General features: G+C 38.3%; 1 protein-coding gene across 3 annotated transcripts in view; it reads left to right on the top strand.

Moving 5' to 3' along the window:
• The window catches only part of snx14 (sorting nexin 14), a 49858-nt gene extending 23864 nt beyond the window's left edge, over positions 1 to 25994 (top strand). For 2 of the 3 annotated variants that reach the window (XM_056480942.1, XM_056480941.1), the window contains 13 exons: positions 4992 to 5124; positions 5450 to 5642; positions 5739 to 5822; positions 5910 to 6010; positions 7791 to 7902; positions 15292 to 15332; positions 16987 to 17106; positions 19832 to 19955; positions 20833 to 20997; positions 22974 to 23069; positions 25373 to 25464; positions 25541 to 25597; positions 25679 to 25994. In XM_056480942.1, the coding sequence (XP_056336917.1) occupies positions 4992 to 5124; positions 5450 to 5642; positions 5739 to 5822; positions 5910 to 6010; positions 7791 to 7902; positions 15292 to 15332; positions 16987 to 17106; positions 19832 to 19955; positions 20833 to 20997; positions 22974 to 23069; positions 25373 to 25464; positions 25541 to 25597; positions 25679 to 25720 (1360 nt within the window). In that variant the 3' untranslated portion in view covers positions 25721 to 25994. Of the gene's footprint in view, positions 1 to 2153; positions 2280 to 4991; positions 5125 to 5449; positions 5643 to 5738; positions 5823 to 5909; positions 6011 to 7790; positions 7903 to 15291; positions 15333 to 16986; positions 17107 to 19831; positions 19956 to 20832; positions 20998 to 22973; positions 23070 to 25372; positions 25465 to 25540; positions 25598 to 25678 lie in introns of all 3 variants that reach the window. The other variant, XM_056480940.1, reaches the window with a different exon arrangement.
• Positions 25995 to 27226: the final 1232 nt, after the last annotated feature.

Here is a 27226-nt window from a genome sequence, read left to right as displayed (position 1 = left end):
CATCAGTTATGAAAAGCATTGAGTTTCAGCTGCAGAGCAGGAAACATCGTCTTCCTCCAGCTTGGATCAGTTCAGTTTGATTCAGTTTGACAGGAAGAACAAGATCTCCTGAAAATATGCCAGGATCATGAACTTTTATCAAATCATTGTCACACAAACCGTTTTTTAGATGAAAACCTATGTAATCCCTGAACTTGCAGAGGGAGTTGTTGGCTTTTCTTGGCGGTGAAGTTAATAGCTCAACTCCCTGCTGAGATGATGCATTTTCCTGCGTTTTTTATCTCTCTGAGCTTCCTGTGAGCAGATATCGCTGTGGAAACCTTAGGCTGCATTTACACTAATGTGCTTTCATTTTAAAGCAGCATCTTACAACACTCAAAGGCTACATCTACACTAATCCAGGCACATTTGAAAATACCATGTCCACACTATCCTTTTCAATTATTTCAGAAAAAATGATCATTCGCCTTAAAATAACTTTAAAAAATGCTTTTGTTCATGTACTGCACATGCACAGACGTAAGATTTTACCTGCTTCATGTACACTTGCCATTGTGAAAAGTTTAAAAGCGAATTTTTTGACATTTATTTATATATATATATATATATATATATATATATATATATATATATATATATATATTGTACATTTATATATATATTAGGGGTGTGACGAGATCTCGGGCTACGAGATCCAATGAGATTAATTCGTGATGAGATTTCTCATCAAGGTGAAAAGTTGTCTTGTGAGTTGTGATGGAGTATGAGGGTGAATATATCACTGAAGATTGGAGGCAGGATTGAGTTTGAATTTGTGCATCGCTCGTTTGCTTGAGCGGATGTGAAGTAAGTTCAGAGGTTGCCACGTCCAGAAGCAAAGGCTTCTTTAACACACTTTAACACACACCTTTCAAAGTCGTGCGTCACAAAAACACTCGGTAATCCACTCAAAACGTTATTGAAACCCATTTTTGGAGCGTAAATTACCTGCTGTAATGTAAACGGAAGTTCTAAACATTCTACCAAAAGACGCTGGTCGCTATGGCGCCCTCCATGCAGCAGCCAAAAAAAGGTCTATAGTGTCAGAGGCAAGCCTACATTAAAGGGGACCTGTTTTGTTGCAAAAGTCACTTTTAAACACAAAGTGTGAATTTAAGCATCTTCTAATAGTAAACATTGATTAATTGTGTTCGTTATAATCAGACTTGATTAAAACAGTCTGCAGAAACACTTTGATTGACATCAGAGGGGGAAAGCCCCGCCCACTAGTGTAACCCTCATTAGCATAAAACCGCCCTGAGTGAGAAGCAGCCGTCTTGGGTATTTTCAGTTTTACACAGATAACGTCAGTCTTGTTGTTGAATCTGCTGCTATGCTGACACACAGGCATTTGTAGCTCCGCACTCTTTTGAAAAGAGCACAATCTCATTTGAATTTAAGCAACAGTCACCAAAATGGCACAATTAGGATCAAAGCCTAAAAGGGGCACTTTCAAACAGTTGTAAAAAATGGTAAGTGGATTATTTTGAGCTGAAACTTCATATACACACTTTAGGGACATCAGACACTTATTGCACATCTTAGGGCAGGGGTCACCAATCTCGGTCCTGGAGGGCCGGTGTCTCTGCAGGGTTTAGCTCCAGCTTGCCTCAACACACCTGCCTGGGTGTTTCAAGTATACCTAGTAAGACCTTGATTAGCTTGTTCAGGTGTGTTTGATTAGGGTTGGAGCTAAAATCTGCAGGACACCGGCCCTCCAGGAACAAGTTTGGTGACCCCTGTATTAGGGCATAATAGGTCTCCTTTAATACAGCTGATTCTGACCTGTTTTTATTTGGCAAATCCATCACCTCCTGTAGTTATATCTCACAATCTCTCACACCATCAACAGTGTTTCTCTCTGGTGCACTGATATTCTGAGCAGTCATGGATATTACCGTGCACTCTGGGTCTAGTATTTTTCCAGCATTTTCCATGTGCAAAATTAGGGGTGGTTATGGGTGTGCCGTTTGAGGCTGAAAATACCAGCTGACACAACTAAAGCACACCACATAGCTGCTTACGTTTTGTTTTCCTCAAATGTTCATTTAAATGAAACTCTTGTCAGTAAACCTCATGTTTATCCTTTTGCTCCATTACTTCTGCTGGGTTAGACTTGACATCATCCCTTTGAGCAGAAATAATGTCACTAGCAACAGGTCCCCATTGGTCAATGCCCGAGCCACATCCACGTCCAACAACACACGTCGGCCCACAGTTTTACCAGCACTTCCCAGGAAGTAAGTCTGGGGTTGAAAGATCTTCCCAGCCTTCTGCTCATCTAAGACCAGTTTGTGCATAAAACAGGAGGATATTTAGGTGGTAAAACTGGTCTGAGTTCAGCACGGGCAGCAGGACTGATGCATGGGTTTACTGGACTGTCTGCATTGCCTTGCATTGTTTGAGCCTGTATCTGTTGTCTTCCTTTTCATTTGAAAGCATTTTGGTACACCCATCATTAGCCTATGACCATGTTTTTTAATGTATTTTTCACCCTGTCATTGGTTGTGTGACTATGATGCAGTGAAGAGTGTTGTTTGTATCTTTTTAAAGTGCCCTTATTGTGCTTTTCGCAATGTTAAATGCTGATTGGCCATTCCATACTTAAACTCTTTAGAAACATGTGGGTTTGCTTGTTATCAACCAACCAAGCAATTAACAAACCAACCAACCAACCAACCAATCAAACAACGAATCAACCAACCAACCAATCATTTAATAATCCAATCAAACAACCAACTAGGAAACCACCCGATCAACCAGTCAATCAACCAATCAAACAACCAATGAAATAGCCATTTAATCAATTAAAAAAATCAAGCAATGATTCAGTCCATCAAGATATTAATCACTCAAACAACAAATCAAAAAAATCAATCAAACATCCAAATAATCAATAATCCAATCAAACAACCAACCAAACAGTCAATCACCCTGTCAAACCAATTCAATTCAGTTCACCTTTGTTTGTATAGCGCTTTTACAATGTAGATTGTGTCAAAGCAGCTTCACATAGAAGAGCATAGTAAATTGAAACCGTGCCAGTTCAGTTTTCAGAGTTTACTGAACTTACAGATCAAAAACAAGTCAACCAATCAGTTAAACAACCAATCAAAGCAACCAATCAATCAATCAATCAATCAGTCAACCAATCAAAGCAACCAATCAATCAAACAATCAATTAAACATCAAATCAATCAAACAACCAACCAATCAATCACCCAATTAAACAACCAATCAACATACAAATTAACCTGTCAAGCACGCAATCAAACAACCAATCAACCATTGAAACAACTGATCAACCAATTAATAAAACTATCAAACAATGAATCAATCAAGATATTATACGCTCAAACAAACAATTAACCAATCAAACAACCAAACAAACAGGCAATCAATCATCCAAACAAACAAGCAATCGACCAACCAATCAAACAACAAATCAATCAACTAATGAATCAACCAACCAATCAACCAGTCAATCAACCAATGAAACAACAAGTCAATCAACCAATGAAACAACCAATCAATCAACCAATGAAACAGCCAATCAATCAACCAATGAAACAACCAATCAATCAATCAATAAAACAATCAAACAACGAATCAACCAACCAACCAATCATTTAATAATCCAATCAAACAACCAACTAAGAAACCACCCAATCAAACAACCAATGAAATAACCAATTAATCAATTAAACAATCAAGCAATGATTCAGTCCATCAAGATATTAATCACTCAAACAACAAATAAAAAAAATCAATCAAATAATCAATAATCCAATCAAACAACCAACCAAACAGTCAATCACCCTGTCAAACCAATTCAATTCAGTTCAATTCAATTCACCTTTATTTGTATAGCGCTTTTGCAATGTAGATTGTGTCAAAGCAGCTTCACATAGAAGATCATAGTAAATTGAAACCGTGTCAGTTCAGTTTTCAGAGTTTACTGAACTTACAGATCAAAAACAAGTCACCCAATCAGTCAAACAACCAATCAAAGCAATCACCCAATTAAACAACCAATCAATATACAAATTAACCTGTCAAGCACGCAATCAAACAACCAATCAACCATTGAAACAACTGATCAACCAATTATAAAACTATCAAACAATGAATCGACCAAGATATTATACGCTCAAACAAACAATTAACCAACCAAACAACCAAACAAACAGGCAATCAATCAACCAAACAAACAAGCAATCGACCAACCAATCAAACAACAAATCAGTCAACTAATGAATCAACCAACCAATCAACCAGTCAATCAATCAATGAAACAACCAATCAATCAATCAACCAATAAAACAATCAACCAATGAAACAACCAATCAATCAACCAATGAAACAACCAATCAATCAATAAAACAATCAAACAATGAAACAACCAATCAATCAATGAAGATATTAATCACTCAAACAACCAATTAAACAACCAATCAATCAACCAACCAAATCTAAGAGATTATAATGGGGATTACAATTCCTAGGCAATCTACCCAGCTCTGTAATTTTATAACCAGTAATATATCATGACTTAATTTTCGATTAGTAATGTGCATTGCTAATAAGGTAATTTGAATATTTCCTTTTTTTTATCTTCAGATTGTAGATTAGTAGTTCCATCTTGATCAAATATTGTACTATGCCAAACCATGTGTTAACGGAAAGCTTATTTATTTCACTCATAATATAAATCTACATTACAGATCTATATATAATCTATAAATCTCAATGCATACATCAAAATCTACCTTTATGATTGGTTTTTGGTCCAAGGACAAATAAAATGAAGACGTACAAAACGCAGATCTGCATTTCATTAATTACCACAACTTAAACAACAGCATACCACTGAGAAAATGCCATAACTGGGGCACTTTAAGCAATAGTTATGACTTTATAAAACAACAACTGCTGTGTGTTTTTGCGAACAGGAACACGTCAAAGCGTGGCGAGTCGTTTGGGATTAGCCGTATTGGCAGCAAGATTAAAGGTGTGTTTAAGAGCAGCACAATGGAGGGTGCGATGCTTCCACAATACGCCATGATTGAAGGAGAAGACGACACGGTGAGGAAAAACAATGTGCTGAACTAACTATATGCTCAACTGAAACTAAAAATATGTAAATACTACAATTACTGCGTTCTGGACCAGTGAGCGATAACACTACTGGGCTTTGGAAGAAAATATATGCTGTTGTGTACATAGAAGATCTATAGATCTAAGAAGTACAGCTCATGAAAAAGAGAAGCAAAAACAAAAGTGTGTTCGTATTTTTGTTGAGAGCAGAAACCTTTGACTCATTCTCTCTACAGGTGACATTTTATGTGCACTGGAAGATCTGAAAACACTCAAGAAATGAGGCGTAACATTCATTGTTCTGTCCGCTCAGGTGGAGGAGGCCGTCATGGTGTTTGAGGACGACTCTCCAGGGCCCATGGATGCGGTCGGTACTCCGGGAACACTGCGCAACCTCTCCGCTTGGACCATCTCTATCCCTTATGTGGATTTATATGATGATGAGGTTAAGAAAGAGCGTATTCCAGTCTTCTGCATCGACGTGGAGCGAAACGATAGGAAAAACGGTGAGCTTCGGAAGTTACATTTACTCCAAACTCTATTTCATTATTAACATCCTGTGAGATCAGAAGCTCTTTGTGAAAGTGTTGATTCCTTTACAGTGGGACATGAGACTGAGAGCTGGTCTGTGTACAGAAAATACGTGGAGTTTTATGTGCTGGAATCTAAACTCACAGAGTTTCACGGTAAAGTTGATTATCGCCTCTCTTGTTTAGACAGAGCCTTCGTGTTTTGGGGTCTGTTTATCTCTCTGGTTTGATTTTGTTATACAGGCCCATTCCAGGATACTCAACTACCCTCCAAAAGAATCATTGGACCAAAGAATTATGAGTTCCTGTCCTCTAAACGAGGAGAATTTGAGGAATATTTACAGGTAATTGATCTGACCTTGTACAAGTCATATTAAAGCTGCTGTATGTAAGTTTTTGACTCTTCTAAACCATAAAAATACCATGATATGCTTGCAGATATTTCAGAAACATGCTAACATTCCTCATCTGAAAAACAATGCTGAAGTCAGATATTCTGCTTTGAGGATGTGTGTTCTGTGCCAGAATGTCTTTGTTTTGGCCTTTATAACCAGCCCACTGCCAGTTTAGCCAATTATATTTCAGCACTCAGAATTTGCCTTGGCGGAAAACTGTTTTTCATTTCAGTCTTGAAGGCTGCCTCAATGTTTGCTGGCTCAGCAAAAATACTACCTCTGGAGGACAGCAGCAACCTTCAAAATGAGATGCAGATTCAGAGTTATAAAAGTTTATGAGGTGGTTTTTATTTTGCAAACAATTCAAATACATTGTAAGTAGGGGTGTGACGGATCACAACCCATAGTTTGGAACACACGTGACCCGCTGATACATTTTTTAACTTGTAGATTAATTTTAAGCTTGTAACGATCACAGAGAGATCGCCTCTCACATCATTCAAATCCCATGTATGAAAGCATTTAGGCTTTCCTGTAAAATATAATGATGACGGAGGAAGTTGTGGTGGGTTATTGGGGATGTGGTTGGTTATTAAAGGTGTTTTCTGTCACTACTTGTTTATCCTGCATCAATGCATTCAGTGTAAGCTGCATGATCAATCATTAAAAGATCAGGATCACACACAACATAATTTATAAATACATGTGTTTATTAATCCTTCCTATCGCTGCATTCATCTGAAAACGCAAAAATCAAGAAGGCGATTCAGTCATTAGTCTAAAAAAAGTCAAATAACACAGATTAACACAGTCTATAGTTTAGGTAAAACCACTGATGCTCATGGTAAAGATTAAAATCCCCAGCGTATGCATTTAACGATGGATGCTCAAATAAAGAAAAATGTAGATAGCAATTACATCATTTAACCTGTAGGTGGCCATTATTTACTGCCAGACATTACCAGCAGGTGCACATCATTTAACCAGGCATCAGAAACATGCCACTGAATCTTCAGCAATGATCATCTAGCAATGAAACATGAAGTTTTATGAGTGAGTAACTGAATCATTTATTAAAGATGAGACTAAAATAAATATGGGATGTGCAAGATTTCTACATTTAGCGTTATCAGCAACAGTAGTAGTAATAACACTGAATTTTTCACAGTACTGAAAATGTTACCATTAATTTTCATTCAGCTGATTATTTCTATTTTGAATATTATTTTATATGTTTTTGTAATAAATGGAAAGCAAAAGACATTTGTCTCCTCTCCTTTTTTGGCTGATTCGAATGATTCGTAACTAAAAAAACCATAATGTGATCCGAACCGCGATTCGTGATCCGTTACACCTCTAATTGTAAGGCTCAATCATCAGGCACGCTTACTTCACGTCAATCTGGCAACCTGCGTTCACATGAAGTTGTAATAGGAATGGCTGCAGAAAAAACCCCTCTCCAGTATTTTGAATTTGGACTGCACTACCTATGTCAGCCACTAAGTGTCAATGTCAATCCTATGCACACTACATCTTTAATTAACATGCAAAAAAATGTACCTTGACTGAGCAATATATAATGAAATGAACAATATATTAGTATATACTATGCAATAAACAATATGTAATATTTTTTGCATGTTTTAAATGTGAAAACCAAACATAATCTACTGTATTAGACATAATCGGACATAAGTTCTTTTTTCTTTTCTTTTCTTTTCATATAAAGAAACTTCTGCATCACCCTGAGCTGAGTAACAGTCAGCTGTTGGCTGACTTTCTGTCTCCATTCAGCATCGAGTCTCAGTTCCGTGACAAAATGCTGCCAGATGTCAACCTGGGTATGTTGAACTTCCCTTTACCAAATGCACAAAACTAACACGTTACACACTTTTCACGTTTCTTACACACTGTGCACCACTGTAATAATCCTTATAGCCTATGAGATTCTGATTCATGTTAATGGATTAGGTCTCTGATAGTGATTTGCAGATCGATACTAAAGAATCGATTCCTCCATTACCAGATCTTAATCCTCTACAATCGATTCTCGAATCTAAACATTGATAATGTGATGTGATTAATATTATTAACTGCAACAGAATGGAAAGCAACTAAACTATTGAGATCTTATTTAAATAATAAGCCGTTGGTGGGAACTTCTCTTTCTTTCTGTCTGGAGAGTAGTGTGTGATGTGCAAGTGCAGCAGCACAGTGCAGCTCGTCAGTCACACACACACACTTAGTCAGTCCAGTCACATCAATGGCAGACCGAGAGTGTAAACAAAGTCATACACAACAGCTCCACAAACAGCCAAGATGTGGTTCTAAATGTTTTACCCTTTCATGATTTGTTACTGCTCTTACTCTAATACTTTTTTCTTTGATAGTTTTGTTTGAAACAAATGATTGTATCCTCTTTTTGTTTTTCTGTTGTCCTCTTAATTTGGATATCTTAAATGAGGCCGCTACCTCATAGGCATGGGACAATAACTGCTGTCAAGGTTTAGCACGGTTTGGGAAAGTCAAGGTTTTAAAACTGCTAAAATGTTCTGTTGTTGAGCTTTTTCTTCAATGTGGAAGTGCACTAGTTTGCGATTAATAATAAGGAATATTAAATGGCAGATTACAGGCAAACTACTCGCTCTACAAACAAGTGTGTTCATGACTATACATAAAAAGCAGAATAATATAATAAGATAATATCAGTTTGCAACATCAAGCAGATTAGCTTCGCTAAGGAGGGGTTTGGGAACAAATGAATCACTGAACGATTCATATGGGAGTCGCTGGGATAATTAGGTAAAAATAAATGCAGATTATAATTCAATTCAATTCCCCTTTATTTGTATAGCGCTTTTACAGTGTAGATTGTGTCAAAGCAGCTTCACATAAAGGTCACAGTAAATAGGAACAGTGTAGTTCAGTTTGTAGTGTTTAAGTTCAGTTCAGTTGAGCTCAGTTCAGTGTGGTTTAATAATCACTACTGAGAGTCCAAATACTGAAGAGCAAATCCAACGATGCGCAGCTCTACAGATCCCGAACCATGCAAGCCAGTGGCGACAGCGGAGAGGGAAAAACTTCACTAATGGCGAAAGTGAAGAAAAACAACCTTGAGAGAAACCAGAGTTTTTTGACTTTGCATGTATATTAGACTGTTGTTGGAGACCCTTACAATCAAAAAATGACCCTATTTCATGTACAATAGGGGCTCTTTAAGGATGGAGAAATACGCCACGGTGCATGGTCTAACAGGGTTGAGCTTATTCTCTTATTGAGTTCTGGGTCTGTTTTGAGTATATCATGCATTAAACCAATCAGAGTCTCGTCTCTTATTCCTTTAAGAGTCAGCTGCGTCGCTCCATGGTGCATTCGCTATTTACATGGTGACTTTGTAAGTGTAAAAACTGAACACTTAACTAGAGAGAAAACAGTTAAACAGCATCTGCAGCGTGAGGATAAAGAACGAGCCTCCTCCATTCAGCCTCTTTACTTTCGCTTTACTTTAACTCTTTACTTTGCTCCTTTACTTTGGAGGAAGCAAAAGGTGGAAACTCACTCCCCTGAACACATCCATTAGCCCACATATTTAATTTCTACACTCATGAGTCCGCAATGTGGCGCAAAATGTGAAAATTACTCTTGCATTGGTTTGAAAATAGCAACAAATTGCACCGTATTGCGCCGAGTGTATGATAGGGCCCAATGAATTATTTTTGTCACTTTTTTTTTGACGAAAATGCGAGGGTGTGCATGCTTGGACGGAAAAGTCAGATGATGCATATTGGCGATGCTTTCATCAGCAAAAGTGAGTTGACCACAATCAGACTACATCCGCACATGTGCTGATATCTGTTTGACCAGGCTGTGGATTAAAGCTAATAAAATTGTAAATAATGTTCAGTTTCTTACACGGACCGATCGATTCGCTTCACAACACCTCAGTGTGTCATCAGGAGCCACGGTTATTTGATTTGGACTCATTTGTATGTGTTTATTTTTATATCTAATAAACCATAAACCACCATTCACTGCCATTATTTGAATCTCCAAACACCACAGATTCAGCTCAAAATCTGAAGAAATAAAGTCTCCTACATCTTGGATGACCTGTGGCTGAGACAAACGTGGACATCTGCTTCATAGTGCACATAAAGAAGAAATAATCTACTTTTAGTGTTGTTGTTTCATTAGTTGGGTTTTACAGGATTTCTGGGAGAGGTGTGTTGCGTTCTCTATTAACTGGAAACTTGTGGTAATGCCAAACCCACTCGCAGAAAGAGAAAACCGTTGTGTTTACTACTGCGACAATGAGTGCCAGAATCGGCTGCGTGCTTCTTCAAAAGTGCAGACTTCAGAGAGTCTGCCTGAGGCATTGATGACCTCAATCTGTTGTTGTAGGAACACCCAGACCTAAATGTAACACTAATTAAAACTAACTGCTTTACAAACCGGTCAGACGACCTCAGGACACATTTATGGCAATGATTTAGCCAAAAAAATAAAAAAATTTCCCTTGCGTTTTAATTTTTATTTAATTTTTTTTACATATGCATGGCATTTTCAAAACAATCTGTTTACACATCCGAGAAAATGACCAACATTTTTTTTATAAATATTCTAGGCCAGTATTTGTCACTGTGATGTGGCATTTCCACCAGACACGACTTCGCATGTAAATAGACATGTGAACATTTTAAGTTTACTTGCTTCATTCGCACATGAAATTCGATTCACAATAGATGCGGATTCACGTCATGGGCAGGGCTTCAGTCTGCCTGGTGACTCTAGCTTCATTGCTAAATAGCTAACATGGATTTTATTGAGCGGGTCGCTGTGCTTTATGTGCTTTAGGAAGGCTGAAATGCACTGTAGATTTGTTCGCCGCCGTGTCTGAATCCTCTAGATGCTGATTTCAGAGGTGCACCCAGCAAGTTCAGCAACTCCTTCAGAAACTATACCTGGATGATGAAAGCTTTCGGCGGTGCTTCTGACTGAGCCGAGCCTAGTTTGATGAGCTGTTGTCAAGTGTCGGCAGCAGGATTTCCCTTCGGGACACCAACAACAGGCGCTACGTCATAATCACGCCCCTACAAGAGCAAGCTCCTGATTGGTTTACACGGCATGAATTAATTTGCTTAATCGCACCAATCACATAATTCGTGCCACCTCATTCTCGTGAATCGCCCTGCAGGATGTCTATTAGTGTTTTAGCATTGACTTAACATGTAAATAACTCATGCTTGGCGCTTTATCTGTGTCTGGTGTGAACGCAGCATTACTGTTAGTAAAAGGTGACCGTTAAATGTGATGACGTGCTAGAAACGAAACTTTTCGCGGTGTTCAAAACAGCACATACTTGTGACACCTGCTGGTCAAAACCATGTAAATGCAACAACAACATGCCTTTTTCAAACATATTGCAAACTTTACATTGCAGCATATTAGTAGCAAAATTTATTTATGAAATATATCGTGCAAAATGGCATATGTAAAATTCATTTGTGTGAATTTGCATTCTCCATGATCTGTGAAAAGTTTTATGCAGAATGAAAATGAAAATAATTAATTATACAATTTATGTTTGCCGTTTCCAGCCACAGTTTTAATATGTAAATTACATACTAATTTTTATAAGTTGCAACATTTAATTGAACAAGTATCACATGTTACATGTGGTAATATATGAGCAGAAATGGTGGCAAAATTATAATTTAAATGTTATTTAATAATAAATAAATAGCATTTAGACTTGGATTGCAAGTGGGATTGCATTTTTATGGTAACAATTCCACAAATAGCAAAACAATAGTAATATTAAATCGCAGCATCCCAATTTGCATGCTATTCATCCTAAATAGTATTCGAAAATAGGACGGCAAAGGTTGCTGGCTGGTGGATGTAGAACCGTCTCTACTAATATTCCCCACTATACATTCCGCGTTGGACATGAATTCCATTAGAACTACAAAAATGTGGGAATAATGTGTAAACAAGCTACAAAAATGTCGGACTTTCACTACTGTATACTTATTTTGCTGTGGAAGTTTTTTCCTAACAAAATGAAAATGAAATTGCCTAAAAAGATCAAATAATAAATCAAACTCTCAAAGCAACAGCCCAAATGATACATCAAATGCTCGAACTATCAAATATTAAATCGAAAGGCATCCTCAAATAGGAAATCACATGCTCCAATGTATTTGATATTTCATTTTCACCATCAACTCAGTAATTATTAAATGATTAATCAAATGTGGGCACAAGCGGTCGTCACAATATTACGTTTTTTAGGCAATAATGCAGTTGTATTAAACTCAATTCGGCAGTTTACTTGCAAAGAAGGCGCGTCTTTGATGATGGGGTCTTCAGTGTATGTGGACTCTTGAGCCTCATTCTTGTTCCTCCACTGTCAGCACTGGCTTGCTTGGTTTGGGACTTGTGGAGCTGCGCATGTATGGATTTACTCTTCAGCGTTTGGACTTTCAGCAGTGAAGATTAAACCACGCCACACTGAACTGACCAGAACTTCAACTCTGAACACTGGACTGACAGTTTCAGTTTACTAGAACTTCTGTGTTCAGCTGCTGCGACACAGTCTTCATTGTAAAAGCGCTGGAGAAATAAACATGAATTGAATTCAACTGAATTTTAATTTTGTTAGGACAAAACTTCCATACCTACCACATTTGTGAGTGGTTATTTGTGGTTTGTTTCCCGCTCACACTTGTCTGGTTAATCTCCATAGCCCTCTATAATCTACAAAGTATTTCCGTCCACAGATCTGCTGTGTACTGTTAACCGGTTTGATTCTTTTTTTGGTCGCCAGTAAACTCTACACACAGCCATGTGCTTGGACTACCAGATGTTGTTGTATGTGTGTGGTTCTGGTGTTTATATATATGTCATGTTAGGTATAGCAATATCAGTCAACTTTGACCTTGTGGGGGCGTTTCTGGGTCTGCATGAGGAAAACAGCTTGTAAATCAAGCAGAATGAAGTGTTGTGAAAGTGTAAAAAGGATGTGGAGGATGTTTTCTTTGAGGGATGGTATAAGGGGAATAGGACACTATCTACAGTGCAGTAGAAACAGGACACGAAACACACCCATAAAACATTACAGTAAGTAAGTAAGTAAGTAAGTAAAAGAGAGAGTGGCTGGTCTGGTCTTCTCACTATAGCCTGAGCCTCAAGTAACACAGAGCTGAATAAGCTGTGGAGAGGTCTGCTGAGCTACTGTTCATTGTCACTCTGCGGTCAATTTCTGTTTAACAGAGAGCAGATTTCTTCAACACATTTCTAATCATAATAGTGTTAATAACTCATCTCTAATAACTGATTTATTTTCTCTTTGTTATGATGACAGTAAATAATATTAGACTAGATATTCTTCAAAGACACTAGTACTCAGCTTAAAGTGACATTTAAAGGCTTCACTAGGGTAATTAGGGTAAAGTTAGGGTAATTAGGCAAGTCATTGTATAACAGTGGTTTATTCTGGAGACAATCCAACACTTATATTGCTAAAGGGGGCTAATAATATTGACCTTAAAATGGCTTTAAAACTATTAAAAACTGCTTGTATTCTAGTCGAAATAAAACAAATAAGGAATATCGCAGTGAAATACAGTGAAAAAATGTCTTTCTCTGTTAATCATCATTTGAAAAAGGAAAGAAAGCCACAGTAGTTTTGACTTCAGCTGTATATAATAGAGCAATACAGTGTTTTTAGTCGTTATACCTGTTAAAGAAACCTTTAAGCTTGGATCAATATTTTGATAACACTGTACAAAAGCTTCAGCAAGAAATCGCAACAAGAACATTTCATACCGTCGAAAACCTAATGGTTATTGTTGACTTGTGACAGGTGGGAACGTGTGGGAAAGTCAGTCTGTCTTAATAATTCAGGTTCAGAAGGTCCAGTCACTCAAGCAGTCACAGACTTTGTTCAGCTCTGCTTTATTTACAGACGTTGGCCGTTTGTTTTTTTAATTTCGATCAATTGGTGGATATTTCCTCCCCGCTGACTCCTTTGACATGCTCAGTTGTAGTCAGAAAAGCCGTCTTTCACCAAATCACACCATTCAGCTCATGAAACACATCAATATTTGCATTATAAATGACCTCAGCCCACATCTGTATTGAGATATACAGTGGATTAGCACTCCTGTGATTTATTTGCTTCTTTACCTTTTTTATTTGTCAAATATTTCCCAAATGATGTTGAACAGATTCAGGAAATTTTCACAGTATTTCCTCTAATATTTTTTCTTCTGGAGAAAGTCTTATTTGTTTTATTTCGGCTAGAAGAAAAGCAGTTTTTAATTGTTTTAAACTCATTTTAAGGTTAAAATTATTAGCCACTTTAAGCAATATTTGTGTTGGATTGTCTCCTGAACAAACCACTGTTATACAATGACTTGCCTAATTACCCTAACTTTACCCTAATTACCCTAGTTAAGCCTTTAAATGACACTTTAAGCTGAATACTAGTGTCTTGAAAAATATCTAGTCTAATATTATTTACTGTCATCATGACAAAGAGAAAAGAAATCGGTATTAAAACTATTATGATCAGAAATGTGTTAAAATCTTTGCATTCAACAATACCTGGGGAAAATATACAGGCAGGCTAATAGTTCTGACTTCAACTGTTCGGTAATTCAGTGATACCGCGGTACTGTAAATATATCCAACAGCATTTACTGTATAGCTGCATGTCTGCATGTTTATCTCAGCAAAATCAGCAGGACTCTTTCTCCATTTGATTTAGGCTAGACTAGCTCCAAATTAATAACACATGGTAACCCCAAAAACTACGGTTCAGAGGAAACCAAGAATTTTACATACCAGACCTAACACAAAACTAGTGCTTGAAACAGCCTTCATGCTGCAGTGGGTGTAGGGAGGATGGAGAAGCATGCTGTTTAAGAGGAGTTTCTGCCGTGCTCGACACTTACAAAACACACAGATGGCCACTCTAGACGGCCTCTGAGGATCTGTGAGAAACCCGTTACACAACCTTAACGATGTTCCATCCAGAACATCTGGTCGGATTGAAGACAATCCCAAATACTTAACACTTTGAGGACTTTATTTGTTTGTATTCGGAAAAAGAGAAGCCCAAAACCTCTTCAGCCCATTTTGAAATGTGTGTAACATAGCCAAACAGAAAGCAGGCTTAGATTGCGTTGATTTACTTGACTGATTTTATTTGTTTTTCTCTACAGGAAAAATATTCAAGTCAGTGCCAGGAAAACTAATCAAAGAGGTAAGAATTAGAATTGCATTTTTCATATGTATTTCAACTCTGTGGTCACTGAAATCAGAGTTATTTTGAAGAGGTCTTGATTTAGTTTTTAAGACTTTTCAAAGGAGCCATTTCATGAAAATCTGCCATTTTGAGGGATGTAAACCAAAACAGTGGCCCCAGCGTATTTCCTGTTTTACATTTTTAATGTCTACAGCTTCCGAGAATCCAAAAAGAGCCACATATTAATAAATAATGTTATGAGAGCTGTTTTAACATTAAGGTATGATTGAACTGCCTCTTGTTACAGTTATGAATAAGTTGATAACAATGAAATGTCCATGGGCCAATGACATGAACACATTGAAATGGTCTATATCTAGGCAGAGCTGAAAAGGAAGACTGCAGTACATGGGAATGATGGGAATACCGTGGCTCAATTGTTTCGACATTTTTATGTAAATGCTGTGAGATTAAAATCCTGGTAAAAAAAACAGGTCAACAAGAACCAAACACCAGCTACATTAAGATTAATATGCATGTGTTTGATTGGCCACAATGTTTTCTAGTGAGATTACAGCAATTATTTTGTTCTCCTTGTTTTAAAGTTCATCTAAGCTTATATTAAGCGTATGTGTTAGGAATGAGTGATGTCTTATCTGCCATTTTTGATGAATTTCAACTAAATTTGACACCACTCACACTATTATATGAGCATATCAAAACCAAGAACCAAGCCATTGTATTCTCCCTTCATGTGTTCTTGTTTTATCTCCACATGAATGCATTTTCAAGATATATAGTATATAACACACAGACTGAACATGCATACAGTCATACACACATACTGTACACACTTACAGTCATAATTATTAGCCCCCCTTTGATTATTTTTATTTTTTTAAATATTTCCCAAATGATGTTTAACAGAGCAAGGAAATTTTCACAGTATGTCTGATAATATTTTTTCTTCTGGAGAAAGTCTTCGGCTAGAATAAGCCATATTAAGGTCAATATTATTAGCCCCCTTCAGCAATATTAGTGTTGGATTGTCTCCAGATTAAACCACTGTTATACAATGACTTGCCTAATTACCCTAACTTTACCCTAATTACCCTAGTAAAGCCTTTAAATGTCACTTTAAGCTGTATAGAAGTGTCTTGAAGAATATCTAGTCTAATATTATTTACTGTCATCATGACAAAGAGAAAATAAATCAGTTATTAGAGATGAGTTATTAACACTATTATGATTAGAAATGAGAAGAAATCTGCTCTCTGTTAAACAGAAATTGGGGAAAAATAAACAGGGGGCTAATAATTCAGGGGGACTAATAATTCTGACTTTAACTGTATATACCTGTACACATTTCTAACCTCGTGCTGACCGATCGTGATGAATCATGTCGGTTTGACGAGCTCTGGTATAGTAGGGAGTGAGCCAATGAAGGTTGTATAACTTATATTTCAGTCCCAGGACACATAGATGTCCTGTTACCCATTCAGGACGTGTGTTGGGGATACACGTAAAACACAGATTGCCGTGAAGTCTTGTTAATGGCAGTGAAGCGTTTTCTCTTAATTGACGAGTTCTCTCATCGGGGAACAGTGAGGAAAGAGTATTTTGCCAGGATAAAAAAGGCTTTTAATTAATGTTTTCTTTCTGTTTATTCTAGAAAGGGCAAAACCTGGAGCCGTTCATCCAGTCGTTCTTCAGCTCGTGTGAATCCCCTAAACCCAAACCCAGCCGGCCGGAGCTCACCATCCTCAGCCCCACTGCTGAAAACAACAAGAAGGTGTGTTTTACCAGAGGCGTATACAGTAATGAAAGCCATACTTGAGTTAAAGCACAGAGACCTTACTAGAAAATGACTTGAGTAAATGTTAAAGTCAGTGTTTAGAATAGCACTTGAGTAAAAGTTTAAAGGTGTCTGATATTTATTGTACTTCAGTATTTTTTACTGTTTAATGCATTTAATGTACATCAATTTTATGCAAATTCCAAGAGTTTAAAATCCTGGTAAAAAACAGGCCAATCAGAACAAAACACCAGCTACATTAACATTAATATGCATGTGTTTGATTGGCCACAATGTTTTCTAGTGAGATTACAGCAATTATTTTGTTCTCCTTGTTTTAAAGTTTATTTAAGCTTATATTAAAGTTATGTGTTGGGAATGGGTGCATTTTTGGCAGGAGCTTTCTTATTTTGTTTTAGGGTGCTTTCACACCTAGACGTTTGTTTCGGAACCTGTCGCATTTCCCCTGTTAGCGTGGTTTGTTTGGCGTATGTGAATCTGACAATCGCTCTCTGATCCGTGCCAAAACAATCGGTCTGAGACCGCCTGAATGAAGTGGTCTTGGCTCGATTGAAACGAACTCTAGAGCAGATTGATTGTAGTGCGAAAGCAAAACGATCCAATGAACTAACGAACCAGGTGATATGACAGTGTATTATGGATATGTAATAGCCACATATACATTATATGAAGAGAGAATGTGTGCGTATCATGTCCAATAGGAAAGTAAAAGCATGCTGAAATATTACTGAGAGCTGTTCATCTGTTAGGAAAATTTACAGAAATTACCATCTGATATTTCTTCCATATTTAGGGACCGAGCACCAAACGGTGCAAGGCCCTATTGGAATTGCTCCGTTTTTTTATTATTATTATTATTATTCCGTCCCTAATCGGGGCACTTTTGAGGGTCTAAACATGCGTGAAAACTCACGAAACTTTGCACACACATCAAACGCGGCGTAAATGGTCGGTTGATATGGGTCTCGGAAGTGGGCGTGGCAAAATGACTCGCCAGCGCCACCTATAAAAATTAAACGGACAGGCCCCCGAGCTGCGAATCACGCACATGCACAGCGATGATATATTGTGAAGATCTAGAGTTTTCGCTGAGGGGCGTGTCTGTGGCGGTATGACAAACCTCAGTGCTTCGCCATGGAACAGGAAGTACTTATAACTCAACCACACAGTGTCCGATCAGCCTGAAACTTCATATGTTTGATTAAATTCCTCTCCTGAACACATCTACATGCCAATATTGAGTCACAGTTATAGCGGCACCTGCTGATAGAAGGTAGTTTGGCTTATAACTCAACAACACAACATCCGATCAGCCTGAAACTTCACATGGTGGATAAGATTCCTCTCCTGAACGCATCTACATGCCAATATTGAGTCAAAGTCATAGCGCCACCTGCTGACAGAAGGAAGTTTGGAATAAATCTGTGATTTTCTCAGGTTTTGTATATGTGTCGGGCTAAATTATTATCGTCCGCTGTTCTCTGTCATCCTACGGCCACCGGGCGGCGGTGAGCCCGGGTGCGAGGTCCCTTTCATCGCTTGCAGCTTTAATTTAATCTTATATTTTGTATTAGGCCTGTTGTTTAGGTCATTTCTGCACTGACACCTCGAAAGAAAGATTAACATTGATCTGCTTCATGATCTGACTGAAGTCTCGCTTCATCTGTTATTTCTCTATAATGTAAGCCTATAATGCAGAATCCTAGCCAACCATTTTTAAGCTCATAATTAATCATAAAAAAAGTTATTAAATGTCTTATTCTTATTTTAAAATAACGAATTAAATGTTACAAAAAATGACGATAGTTTAATTGATTCAATTGATCGATTTGTACAACCTTTGATAACTGAAATGAGGCTCTGTATGAGTCTTACCTCTCTGATTTATACTTGATGATGATGTCTGTGGTTGTCTTTTCGCTTATATTGTCTCATTTCTCATCATTCATTTTCTTGTTGGCTTAGTCCCTTTATTTATCTGGGGTCGCCACTGTGGAATGAACCGCCAACTTATCCAGCATTTGTTTTATGCAGTGGACACCCTTCCAGCTGCAACCCATCTCTGGGAAACATCCACACACACTCATTCACACTCATATAATACAGATAATTTAGCCTACCCAATTCACCTGTACCGCATGTCTTTGGACTTGTGGGGGAAACCCGAGCACCCGGAGGAAACCCACGCGAACGCAGGGAGAACATGCAAACTCCACATAGAAACGCCAACTGACCCTGCCGAGGCTCGAACCAGCGACCTTCTTGCTTTGAGGCAACAGAACTACCTACTGCGCCACTGCGACGCCTCATTTCTCATCATCATAAATTAAAATAACCATGTATGACAACTGAGCGGGACTCTGACCAATGTGACCAGTGTGAGGAGAGTTTACTCGCACGTCACTTGTTTTAGCTATTTTGGTCCGTTTAGAAAGTTTGCCGTGTGAAAGCGAACCACACCATTGTATTAACAGTGTAATAGTTTTGATCTGTTTCCGAACAAAACAATCGATCTACAGGTGTGAAACACCCCTAGTGTCAGTTTGATTTAGTCATTCAGTCCAGGTTGATTTAGAGGTCCACTCTTAGTTGTCTTCCGATAAACTATGCAGCATTTAAAAACAAATCAAACTAGCATTCAGGCCGTCTGTGTTTGTTCAGATTTGGAAATACAGATTTTTGAACCCTGATGTAATTTCAGCTGTTCAATGAGCTGTACAGAAACAATGCCAACCTGCCGGAGGGTCTGGAGAAAAAACACAACCAGAACTACTTCATGGAGCTGATGGAGGTGGATGGAGCCTACGACTACATGATGTACATAGGTAAATGCATACAGACACACACACACACACACACACACACACACACACACACACACACACACACACACACACACACACACACACACACACACACACACACACACAACTATTAGCCCTTAAATTGCAATTCTGTTCCCAAATATTTCCCAAGGGTTGTTTAACAGAGAGATTATATTTCAACACATTTTTATAACTCAATTGTTTATCTGAAAAACAAGATATTAAGATATTCTGCTTTGTCAATGTTTTGGCCTCTTTAACCAGCCCACGGCCAGTTTAACCAGTTATTTTTCAGCACTCTGGGTTGCATTGATGGAAAACACTGTGTACTTCATTTCAATTTTGAAGGATGCTTCAATGTATGCAGGATCAGCTGAAAATGTGACTTCTGGAGGACAGCAGCAGACTTCAAAATGAGATGCAGATTCAGATATAAATCCACATGAGAAGGATTTTAATTAGCAAATAATATACATATTCAGTGTTGGGCATGCTACTTGGAAAATGAAGAGAGCCAAGCTTTTAGGTACTTAGTTACTCTACTTTGAAATGTAGCCTCACTGCACTAAAACCTACCCCCTAGGAAATGTAGCAAGCTAAGCTAAAGCTGCATGGCAAAAGTATGTGCATATATATATATATATATATATAGCAACTATAAAAGTACTGCAGTCATCTTCCTCAGTCATCCTTCCATCAATAACCCAATGAGCACTGGACTTCTGTAAAAGCGCTAGAGAAATAAAGATCAATTGAACTGAAAAACATTCTTCTACCCTCCTGAAGTCACATGACCGCTCTCTATCTCTCACGTTCAGCAGAAAATGAGACGCTCTGCTGACTTCTCCACTGACTGTAATGTTGTTTTGTGGCGCAGGTCGTGTGGTCTTCCGGATGCCAGACTGGCTGCATCACCTACTGAGTGGCGTCCGTATTCTCTTGAAGAGGACACTAGAGGCCTACGTAGGGCACTACTTCCAGTATAAACTAGAGCAGATCATGCAGGAGCACCGGCTTGTCTCCCTCGTCACCCTGCTGAGAGGTTTGTGTCCTTTATAAACTCGTTTCATCAATACTTTGACAGTATCGTTCCTGTGTTGTGTGACAGACACACATAATGGGCAGCGCCAGACTCTTATTTTGAGAATTTCGTAAAGAATTCTGCAAGTAAATATATAAATGAATCTGCATATTTATGTGGATAACGTTTGAGAGTTTAGGTGCTAAAATGAAATACATGAACTCAAACAAGTGAGAACTGTTTATTTAAGGTTTACATCTAATTAGGACCACTTGTTTGGTAAACAATATATTTACTAAGTCTTTAAGAACCGAATCGTACATAAATCATTAAAATATTTGCTTATTATTCGAGATCATCACTGAAATTAATATAAAAATTGATTTAATATATATATATCTCTACAGCAGAGATGTATAGTCACGCAGTAGAGCTACTTCACTACTGTACTTAAGTACTAAACAGCAGTATCTGTCCTCTACTGGAGGATTGTTTTGTTCTCCTACATCCACTTTTACTTCAGTTCATATTTTCGGTGAGTTTTACTCTGATTTTTATGTGCTGCATCATTACTCATTACTTGCTGTGTCAAAATGATAGATATCGGTTCAGTAATAGATCATAACCGGTTATTACGTACTGATGTCATTTATTTCCTATGCGTGATGTCGCAGTGGAATACTATGGCGAAGGAGGCGAGGGCGAGTAAATAACGCTCTTACTACTTAAAACATAATTATGCAGAGTTCATCTGCTTGTGAGTTTGCTGGACAGTCTTTCATTGACAATAAAGGCGGCACAGCACACGAGCCGCTATTTCACTACTACAGAGAAATGCTGTAATACTCCATCTTTACCTCTCTCTCTCTCACTTTGGACGTTTGATCCGCTGATGTGTTTGTGGGGTAACTTTTCCTCTCCTTTTGGCTGTTAAAGCGATACTTGTGGATCCTAACATGAGCAGGCATAAGGTCTGTTTAATTGCATCTTTTATTAGTTTAACATGTTTATGTATATATGGGTGACACAGTGGGTAGCGCTATCACCTCACAACAAGAAGGTCGCTGGTTCGAGTCCCGGCTGGGGGAGTTGTTTGCATGTTCTCCCCGCGTTGGAGTGGGTTTCCTCTGGGTGCTCCAGTTTGCCCCACAGTCCATACACATGCGTTATAGGGGAATTGATGAACTAAACTGCCCATAGTGTATGAGTGTGTGTGTATGGATGTTTCCCAGTACTGGGTTGCAGCTGGAGGGGCAACTGTGTAAAACATATGTCGGAAGAGGGAATTGGGTAAGCTAAATTGTCTGTAGTGTATGTGTGTATGTCCTGGTCCTTCAGATTGGGGGTTGAGCATTGGGCCAATGACTAGATGTTATGAAACACCAACATGGTGTGGCTAAGTATCAAGTTCAATATAAATGGCCCTGGGAGTAAGCATATGTGTATACAGACAGCTCTTACTGTCTGTTTTTCTGAAGTTAAAGAACTTAAATACATTTTATTAAACATTATCGAGGTTGATATTCATTCCTGGCTGTTTTTGTATTCATTAAAGCTTTAAAATACAACTCTAAACACACGTTTGTCTGCTCCTATAGTTAGTATAACTATAATTTACCCTGTATTCATCCACAACACAACTAGAGAGAAAAATAGGTTACTTGTCTTAAAGATATCTTTCTCACTCCTAGCTAAAATAAACCTCAAAAACAAGGTATCTCCTCAATATTTAATCCATGTGAATGTATGTAAAATATACATATAGTACAGCTCTTAATGAAAGTGAATGTGCACATCTAAATCATGCGAATTTCAAGCAGAACCACATTATTACACTACTGCATTTAAAAATAGTCTGTAAAATCTGTACCCTGTACTCTGTTCTTCTCAAGACTTGTAATATGCCTCCATGAGCAGTCGATTCCCACTGCTTTCACATCTGTTAGCAGTGATGAGCAGGGTTATGTTCAATAATCATCAGTTCTGGGTCTCTGCAGATGCGGTTTTCTGTGAGAGCACGGAGGAAAGATCTCCTGAAGACAAACAGAGACGAGCCAAGCAGACCTTTGAGGACATGATGAACTACCTGCCAGGTACATCATCATAAATACCTCTTCACTGTTTGTGATGGACTGATGTCTGTTTAATCTGAGATGCAGCAGCTTATATATTGTGTGTAGTCGTCTAAAAGCTCATTTAGTTACAAGTGATGCATACATACAACCAACAAATGTATGCAAGAATCTTGAGGAACCTGATCGCTGTAAATTTAGCAAGTAAATCCAAAGTCCCTTTAAGAGAAGTCATTTCATGGGCATTCTGTCTGAATGGGGAAACATTAAATTCTCCAAAACTATTCTCCAAGCGTATGATTACATTTCATATTTGGAGTCAACAATAAAATTAAACAACCGTTTCATAATTAGATTAGATTCAACTGTATTGTCATTACACATGTACAAGTACAAGGCAACGAAATGCAGTTTCGGCCTAACCAGCAGTGCAATAGCAGCAAGTGCAGCAAGCAGCTAAGTTTTGTTTCTAAGAGAAGCTAATGCACATGCACACTTGAAAGGAACGAGATCACGACACCAACCTCATTTATGGCCGTTCTACACATTATCATCCTCTGGAGAATGATCGTCTGGTCGCACTGCTCTTCTGAAGTAAATCACGACTTGGACTTGATGGCGAATCTCCTCCAGACATGCCAGCGACCCTTTGTTTACAAGTTTGTGTGCGTTTCCGTCATGGAGTTTCCATCCTGTAATGTGCGTTTGACAGGACTGAATGTACCTTGCGTTTCAAAAAATGTTTGTTTATAAGTGTAGTTGGTTCGTTTATAAGCATTTCATTTGGTTCATTCAAAGAGATTTCAAACCATATGCGGATATATTTCCCATGTCTGTGAAGCAAGTATTCGCTGAGATTCTAGCGTGTTTGTTTATAAAAGCACACGTCTGGTCTGAGCTTCTTCCCCAAAGACACGTCAGTCTATAGTGATCGATGATTGGCTCCTGTAGTAGTAGGCAGGGCTTCATTCGCCATATTGACCTTGTGTATTCTAGAGTCTTTAATAAATCATCATTTTTGAGTTGATTAAACCTTTAAAAAACTGCTTTAGAGGTTAACTCATTCCCCACCAGTATTTCATTTCATTTTCATTATTGCATCCACTGCATTTTTGATGATTTTTTACCTGAATTTGACATGACTTGACGTGTGTAATGTGCTGGGTGTAATTATTTGCAAAGTAGCTAGTTACTTTAGACTACTTTTCTACTGAAAAATAAAGTAAGGGATTACTTTTCATTTTTAGCTCATTTAATTAGTTACTTATAATGAAATTGCTTAAATACCGTAAATGAATTCCACAGATCAGTATAAATCAATTTAGAGAAGCAGAGGTTGATGTCATTTGCAGAATAAAAACTAAAATGCATTTATCATAGTGAATGCCTAATGCGTAGGTTAGTGTATGCTCCATTCAGCCGCTTCCACTTCTGTCAGTTTTGCCTTTAATTAAACAATTAATAAACTATTACGGCTGAGACTAATGTTTAGTGTCTAGTTTTTATGTTCTGTAGCAAGAATCCCTGTAATAAGCAGTATAAAGTACATCCAGTCGGTTCTTTTCACATATAAATATGAATTCACGTATTGACTGACGGTCAAGATAATTCAAAGTACCCAGATGAGCTTGTGTTATTGATACTAATTTCCCTCAATTTCGACATGGGGATTCATAAACAACAGCGGTTGTTATCTGGGAATAACATACATTTGAGTGTCATGTCTGACCAATCAGAATCAACTATTCCAGACAGCTGTGTAATAAATAATACTAATAATAATAGCTTACATTTATATAGCGCTTCTCTGGACACTCAAAGCTTTGCAGATTTTTGGGGGGAATCTCCTCATCCACCACCAGTGTGCAGCATCCACTTGGATAGATAGACGGCAGCCATATTGTGCCAGAGTAATAAAGCCAATTATGATATGGGGATGGTTATGAGGCCATGATGGATCGAGGCCAGTGGGCGAATTTTTAATGAGCACAGAGAGTCAGGACCTCAGTTTAACATCTCATCTGAAAGACAGTGCTCACTGACAGTATAGTGTCCCCTTCACTATACTGGGGCATTAGGACCCACAGAGACCGTAGGTTGAGTGCCCCCTGCTGGCCTCAATAACATCACTTACGGCAGCAACCTAGCTTTCCCATTTGATCTCCCATCCACGTCCTGACCTCTCACAGCCCTGCTAAGCTTGAGAGGGCGACCATGTGAGAGTTGCAGAGAGCTAGCTGCCAGCAAACGGACATATTATCTGTAATTAAGCCTTGCTGACTAAAAGATAGCACCCTCATTGATGCAAGTGTTGTGTTTCTCAGATATAGTAGGGAAGTGTATCGGCGAGGAAGCAAAGTACGAGGGCGTCAAGATGCTTTTCAATGCAGTCCAGCAGCCGCTACTCAACAAACAGGTTCAAACCTCATCCTTTCATACTGACCTCCAAAAACACAGTCTCCCTGCTAATTTGTCCTCTCGTTTGCTAATAGATGACGTATGTGCTGCTTGACATCGCCATCCAGGAGCTGTTCCCGGAGCTCAGCAAGGTAACGATCGGCTTTACCGCAGTAACAGTGTAGACACCCTGACGCTCACTAATAGAGCTTCTGCTGTATTTTGTGTTGCAGATTCAGAAGCAAGGTCTTTCTGTCTCCACTAGATGGAAGTGAAACATCTTGAAGTATCTTTATTAAAATCTTCTAAGAATACATTTATTTATTGACTTTATTGGGGTCGTTTGACATGATTGAATCATTGGAACTCAGCCTTATTTTTTACACTTGTGTTTATAACTGGATTCGAAATGTCATCAGCGGTAAAACTGTTTTACACTCTAAAGAAATTCTAAAAACAAAGACCAAACCATACAGGAATTGAGACATTTCATCTTGTTGTCATGCAGTTCAGATTTGAGTGCAGAATTAAAGTCTTTTAGTGTGTAAATGTTCTGGCTTTTCATTTGGTAATAAATTTTTAATATATCAAAAGTGTTTTGTTTTTTGTCCCTGATCATATTAGATCATTATTATTATAAGACAAACATATATAGAATCTACTTTAAAGAGTTGTTCAGATTACACTAATATCCCATTAATTTCGACATGGGGATTCATAAACAACAAATGGATGTCAGGATGCAAGATTTTGAGCTAGCCGGTGGGGGGAGGGGTGGGGGGGGTTCTTCATTATTCCCTCATAGCAAACTAAAGCTACGGTCACACTCGGCTTTGTGTGTGCGAAATTCTGTCGTGCGGCGCTGCGAAAAGGGGCGGGATTAAACAGGATGATTAGATATTTAAAAAGCCAACGATTGCTCCATGTTTTAAATTTCTGTCCAGAGAAGTCCTGTTTTGATCCTCTATTGGTCTCATGCAGTCAAGTGATGCGATTTCGCAGGTTAGAGTTCACCAAGCTTGAACTTTGCACCGCAGCAACCTGCGAAACTTAACGCATGACCCTGCGTTTCCGGTCTGACGTATTCGTGTGCGTATGAATGGAGGTCTATGGGAGGAAAAGCCAAGTGTGACTGCAGCTTTAAGATAAGAGTGGGAGGGCTAAGAGTATCTTGATTGGTTTTATTATTGGTTCATGGGTTGGATGGATGGTTGATTGGTTCATTGGTTGGACAATTGGTTGGTAGATTGGTTGGAAGATTGGCTAATTGGTTGGTTGGACAATTGGTTGGTTCATTGCTTGATTGGTTGGATGATTAGGTGGTTGATTGGTTGGTTGGATGGTTAGTTTGTTGGTTGATTGGCTGATTGATTGCTTGGTTGATTAGTTGGATAATTAGATGGATGATTAGATGGATGATTGGCTATTGGTTTGTTGGTTGATTGATTGGTTGAGTGATTGGATGGATGGATGGATGGATAGATGGATGGTTGACTGGTGGATTGGCTGATTGGTTGGTCGATTGGTTGGTTAGTTGATTGGCTAATAATTTGTTTGGTTGGTTAGTTGATTGGTTAATAATTTGTTTGGTTGGTTAGTTGATTGGCTAATAATTTGGTTGGTTGATTGGCTGATTGGTAGGTTGGTTGGTTGGTTGATTAATTGGTTGAAAGATTGGTTGGATGGATGATTGATTGGTTGGCTGATTGGTTGGATGATTGGTTGATTGGCTGATTAGTTAGTTGGTTGATTGGTTGGATGATTAGTTGGTAGGTAGGTAG

The sequence above is a fragment of the Danio aesculapii genome, chromosome 20, assembly GCF_903798145.1.
Source record: "Danio aesculapii chromosome 20, fDanAes4.1, whole genome shotgun sequence".
NCBI classification, from domain to species: domain Eukaryota; kingdom Metazoa; phylum Chordata; class Actinopteri; order Cypriniformes; family Danionidae; genus Danio; species Danio aesculapii.
This window is presented reverse-complemented; position numbering and strand designations above follow the sequence as displayed.